Source organism: Malurus melanocephalus, unplaced genomic scaffold (assembly GCF_030028575.1).
Source record: "Malurus melanocephalus ecotype Western Australia unplaced genomic scaffold, MMel_1.1 scaffold_1440, whole genome shotgun sequence".
Classification (NCBI taxonomy): domain Eukaryota; kingdom Metazoa; phylum Chordata; class Aves; order Passeriformes; family Maluridae; genus Malurus; species Malurus melanocephalus.
Window position 1 is genome coordinate 3,351 of NW_026624672.1, and position 6,151 is coordinate 9,501.

General features: G+C 42.8%; 1 protein-coding gene across 1 annotated transcript in view; it reads left to right on the top strand.

The window, feature by feature from the left end:
• The first annotated feature begins 1,438 nt into the window (after positions 1-1,438).
• The window catches only part of LOC130586986 (carbonic anhydrase 4-like), a 7,808-nt gene continuing 3,095 nt past the window's right edge, over positions 1,439-6,151 (top strand). Inside the window, exons 1-7 of the mRNA XM_057387930.1 lie at positions 1,439-1,490; positions 1,994-2,047; positions 2,502-2,672; positions 4,563-4,720; positions 4,850-4,942; positions 5,194-5,257; positions 5,355-5,518. Of these exons, the coding sequence (XP_057243913.1) occupies positions 1,439-1,490; positions 1,994-2,047; positions 2,502-2,672; positions 4,563-4,720; positions 4,850-4,942; positions 5,194-5,257; positions 5,355-5,518 (756 nt within the window). The remainder of the gene's footprint in view (positions 1,491-1,993; positions 2,048-2,501; positions 2,673-4,562; positions 4,721-4,849; positions 4,943-5,193; positions 5,258-5,354; positions 5,519-6,151) is intronic.

A 6,151-nucleotide genomic window follows, 5' to 3' on the forward strand; every position in this document is an offset into this window, starting at 1 on the left:
AACGTGCACAATCTGGGGATAATTTCCCTTCCCTCGGGATCTGCTGTGGCTCTGTTTGGTTTTTGTGGTTCTACAGTCGTGGTTTAAAAGCTTCACAGCCTTGAACCCCAGAACCTGCTGCTGTGACACCCAGTTGTGGCTCAGACTGACTGGAAAATTGGATTTGCATTGCAGAAATGCTTTGATGTCTGGGCCATGCTCCCACTCTTGTGCAACCCCAGTGACACAGCCCAGCCTGGAGCTCTCACCTGACACCTTCCCCCTCTGCTGTCAATCCCAAAGAGTCAGAGATTATTGAGGTTATTCCTGCTGAGCACTAGTTTTTTTCTCCTGAAGTTTCATTCTTGCAGGAATTGCCAAGAAATTCCCAATCCCGGGGTGCTGGAATTGTTCAAGTTCACACTGACCCCTGAGCAGCTGCCAAAAACACACCTGGAGTCTTTCATCCATGCAAAAAAAAAAAATCACAAATGGAACATGCCCAGGTAGTGTGGAGATCACCTCACCTGGTGTTCTTCAGGCATTTATTGACCAAAATTATCGATTAAGGCACGTGGTGACATCCTGTGCTTGGAACCTCTGCTGATTCCCAGTGGGAATGAGGAAAAGCTCAGGAGCTGCTGGAGCTCAGGCCATTGCCCTGGAAAAAAAAAAATGCAACAATCAGTGTTGGAAAGTGAAGTTTTGTGTGTGTTTAGAAGTCCTCCAAAAGAATTAAACCTTGTTCAAGATGATTTTTGGATAATAAAATATTAATGGAACAGCAATAAAATATTAATGGAACAGCAACCTAGAAATCCCCGCAGTTCTTACCACACAAAAAAAGCAATGTTTGCTTTTCTTCCCAATCCTGCCAAACTAGAAAGTGAGGCAACATTGTTTGTAGTTTTCCGCAGAAATTTGGGATTTGTGAAAGAAAAACCAAAACTATCATTTTTTTTAAGGTTACATTAATTGCCAGCAGGTCTCTGTGTCACAGCTAACTCACATTTTATAACAATTCCCTGTTTATAACTTTTAAATCTTTAATGGATGGATCCATTGTTGTGCCACTGATATCAAGATAAAGGTGGTAAAAGCCATTCTGAGCCTCCCAGCAGGTGGGTTATAAATTACAAATTAAGGTAATTACCAGTCAAGTGACAGGGCTCCTCCATAATTATCCTTAAAATTGATTAGCCATTTATTAAAATGTCTATCATTTACTAATCACAAGCAAACAGAAGCTGTGGTATTAATCATGATTATGAGAGGGTTTGAATTGTTATGGATTGAAGTTAAATAGCCAAGGAGAACTACCCCTGTCAAAGTCAATTTAAAGTTTAGAATAAATAAAGAGCCACTGAAACAACTTGGGATAAACAAAACAGCCCCAAGTTAGATCAACACATAAAGTTAAATCAGCTTTTTCCCTCTGAATTTGGGATTTCTTTTGAGAATGCAAAAGAGAAATTCAGATGTTGTACTGGAGAATTTTTCTGGGGTCCCAGGTGAGTTGGACTAAAAATCCTGCAGGTTCTTTCAGGAAGTGAGATCCTTCACTTCTCAGAATTCCTCCAAGTAACCTTTACAGAGTTCCTGGAACGGGGTGAGATAAGTCCTCTTGCATAAGTGAGTTTACACGTCTGTGAAAGGCTGGCAAGTGCAGAGCTGATAAAAGGAAATTTAATTTAACACTGCCTATATTCAAATGTGGAGCTTTTGCCTCAAGAAAGCTGAGGGAGCCAAGGTTTGAAAATCAAATTCTTTGGGACTGCAACCCATCCAGAATTCTGATGATCCAGAATGCTGAAGATTCCTCCAGCAATGTTTTTTTGGGGGATATTCACAGATATAAAGTGATTTATGAAAGAGCAGGATGAGACCTAAAAAGGGCAGAGCTGCCAGTCCATTTCCCTGCTGGTTTTTTTTTTTTGTTTTTTTTTTGGGGGGGGGGATAATTTGTACAACTTTTCACTCACCTGATGTTTTTATTTAATTTGTTTTTTTTTAGTGGGAGGCCATTGGTGTTATCAGTCCCAGAAGTGTGAGCAGCCACTGTGTGAAGGTACTGCCCAGCAAGTTATTATTCCAAAAATCCCACTGGTGATTCTTCTGTTTTGCCAAGGGGTTCTTGRGAGAAATAATGCAAAAATTCACAGAATTCAGCCTTTAATGCATCATGGTCACATTATTCGTACATGGCAGTGTTAAACAGGGTATTTTGGAGACATTGGTGTTTGTGGTAACTGTTGGTTTTGTTTCAGCCAAGAATAATGTGAAAAAGTACAAGTAAATGTAAAAAAAATGTAAAAACACAAATGTAAAAACACAAATGTAAAAATATGAATGTAAAAATACGAATGTAAAAATCACCAAATGTGCACCAGAGGAAATTCACCCCAGCAAGTTGGGGTCATGTCTTCAATTTTCCAAGCAAGAATTGGTGATTTGGCTTTCTCAAGGGTTTGTTGTCTGTTTAAAAAAAAAAAAATAGAAATATTTTCTTCATCCTTAAACAGATCCATCTCAATGGCACCAGATAAACGCAGCCTGCAAAGGGAGCAGACAGTCCCCTGTCAACATTGTCACCCGAAATGTGGTTTATAACAAGAGCCTTACRCCCTTGACTTTTGAAGGATATGATGTGAAGGGCTCTGCGAAGTGGGATGTGGAAAATAATGGTCACACAGGCAAGTACTGCCCAAATCTGCTCYTGGGGGATGGAGTTGTGCCTTCCCTCATTCTTTCCCTGTTCCTGGAGAGCAGCAGGGGAGCTCAGATGARATGCCACCCTTCCATTTCAGAAGTGGAACTCCCAGATAGCCCCTGGAGCCGAAGCTCCCTGGGCAGTTTGTGGGAATGATCAAATTTTGGTGTTTTGGATGTGGTTTTTGTGTCTTAGAAGGAATTGGTCCTGTGCRGAAACAGCTGGAGGTGTCACAGAAACTCTGAACCAGAACCCTCTGACCCAAAAAAACCCCAGGGCTGGGGGCAGGGGGGCAGAAGGCTCCAGGACAACAATTTGGGCAGAATTTTATCATTTCCTGCTGAAACCCCTTCATTCCTGGGCTTGTCCTTTCCCCTGCACAAAGAACTGTGCTGGAGAAAAGCGTCGTGTGGGAAAGTCATTAGTTCTTTAAATACTGAGCTGAAATCTTCTCAGACTCCAACCTGTTTTCTCTGCACACAGAAGTTGTCTGATGTCGATCAGCTCCTGGGTGAATCAGTAAACARTGAAGCAATGAGCAATAATGCAAAACTGTTCCTTTTCCTCCAGCTTCCTCCCATTCCTCACAACGCTGAGGATGCTGCTCCAACAGAATTATGTTCAATTACTTCAACTTTGAAAAGAAACCTGTGGTCTGTTTTCTTTTAACATTACCTGTGGGTGTTTAAAGGAATCCTAGGTGGGGTATTTTAACTGCAAAATCCTCAAAGCAGAAAGTAGCGTGTGGCAAATATTTCCTGATTTAAAAGGGAAAGGTKAGCAGGCAGCTGGGGAGATTTTAGCAGCCAGAGATTCTAATTTCAAACATTCTTATTCTCACTGGGATCRTGGCAGACCATCAGAAAAAGGAATGTTTTGACTTTTCACTAATGTATGGATTAATGGCTTTCCCATTCCAGGGTGATACTCCAGGGTGTCCATATTACAGCCCCTTTTACACCAAAATTAATATTTATAAGGATTGCCCAGAACCCTCATCTTCCCCAGCCATGCATAAGGATTAGGGCTTTAATCTGGGCTTTTAAAATTTCTTCCTTCTGAGGGCAACCAATTCCAGCGAAATGAGGAGGTTATTGCTTAAATCTCAGCTGCAATTAGAGGCTGCAGGTGAGATTAGAGCTGGGCATGTTCCGTGATGGGCAGGCAGCAAAGGTCGATGTCTCAAAGGTCTTGAACTGAATAAACAAAGCCCACAAAGACATCTGACTCATCCACTTACAGATTAAAAAGCAAAGGAACTAAATGACTCATGCACTCTCCAAGTTCATTTGGAATTCAGAACAGAAATGAAATCTCTGGGGCTGCAATCCAGAATTTTCCTCTGGGGCTGCAATCCGGAATTTTCCTACGTGAGGAAAAGTGCTGCGCTTAATGTGGAGGTCTTAAAAAGTAAAATTTTAAAAATATATCTCCAATATGTATGATTTAGGCTTAAACTGCAACACTACTCCAAATTAAAACATAATATCTTTAAGCCCTGCCCAAAGGAAATGTTACTGTGCAGATAACAGGAGATTAAAACGATGGTTAAATCTAAATAAACTGGGATCAAATTTACTTTGATAGAAGGGGTTTTATTGGAAAGAGAAATAAAGCAATACAGGGTCTTCTGAGAGGTATAAAAGCTCTGACTCCAGAAGTCATCATGGTTATAATTCATCTCAAATTAAACTCATCTATGATTTTGTAAGAGTTCAGCTTCTRCAGAGTTGAATTTCTGCAACACTCRGTCTGAAAAGCCAAGTGAGAATTTKAAGATAAATTTGAATTTCAAGAACATCTCTGCTCTCACATACTGTTAATGCAGGATCTGCTTTTCTCCTTTAAAACAATTCCTGTTTTTTYCCCCCAGTTAAAGTGACACTGAGCACATCCCCTAAAGTCGGAGGAGGGGGTCTGAGGAGAAAATACAAAGCAGTGGAATTCCATTTGCACTGGGGAGTCCCAGGTGAGCCACAACACATCCCTGGCTCAGAGCACAGCATAGATGGAGAGAAATATCCCATGGAGGTAGGTGAGACTGTGTGTGGATCATGGATTTTACTCCAGAACTTTGGAATTTTTGACATTCTGTTCACAAACACTGTTGGCTATGGAGATCTGAGGGTGAAATAATCACCCTTGGCTGTTGTGTTCCAGCTTCACCTCGTCCACATCAGAGAAGATGCTTCGAATGTGGCAGAAGCCAAGCAAAACCCAGATGGTTTGGCTGTGCTGGCCTTCTTTGTAAAGGTAGGCAGGGAAATCTTCAATTGCCCCCCTCAAATTGTTGGGCTGAGGGATTGTGTCAATGTTACAGCAGCTCACAACTTCAGCCTCCCCATCTTCTGCAGGCATTCTGCCAGCTTTTTTTTTCACCCTTCCCTACATCCTGCTCGCTGTTACTTTTCCTTGTGGTCCTTTTTCTGGTTTATTAACCACCAATTAAAAGCAAACACTCGTTGAGAAMCGCATGATGTGGAATCAAAGTGTTTCCCTTTCAGGCCGACGAAGAAAATACAAACTACGCGACTTTACTGAATGAATTAGAGAATATTARATACAAAGGTAAGACACCGGTGCCAGGGATTTCACATGCTGMATGGAGTGATGATAAATGGGAACAAAACCTGCAGCCACAAGGGTTAAAAGGATATTTTTTCAGGGCAAACAGCACAGATTGATCCTTTGCCACTGAGCTCCCTTCTCCCACCTGAGGAAGACCTTGGGAGGTATTATCGCTATGAAGGCTCCCTCACCACCCCTGACTGCTACGAGGGGGTCATCTGGACCATATTTGAGGCACCAATTGAGCTCAGTGAGCGCCAGGTGAGTGCAGAGGGACAGCCTGAGGGTTTTTTTGGTGGAGGTGGCTTTGTCCTGCCTGTCCTCAGTGTCACACATCAGCTGCTCCACCACCTCCTCCCCACACACACACACCCTGCCAGGAATGTCCTCCCCAGTGCCAGCTGAGTGACCCTGTTAAATCATCCCTCAGAAAATGGCAGGAAAGGGGCAGGAAGGGGAAATGACGGCGTGAAGAGAAAGCCAAGAACCCTCTCAGGTCATGGCTTGGCCCACCTGCTCACCCCACATTTCACAGCTTCTCTCCCGCTGTCAGCTCAGCAGAACAGAATTATTCCACATCCACCTTAAGTCCATCACCACCAGCGTTAAGGCAGCCAAATTTTTCACCTGCAGACAGGAAAGAGGAGATGGAATTATGAGTGCCTGAGAAACACGGATCGTGCAGAGATTGCAGAGCCTAACCCTGAGCCAGCGCCTGTATCTCACTCCCTACTGTTGCCTTGAAAGGSCAGTTTTTAATAATGACACAGACACGGTTAAGGGGATAAAAAGGGTTTTACCTCGGGATTTGGGATCCCAGGTGCACAACTTGATGGCAGAATGCACACCCGTGTACAGCACGGGTACAAGTTTTATAGGTTTCAGGAATTAGCA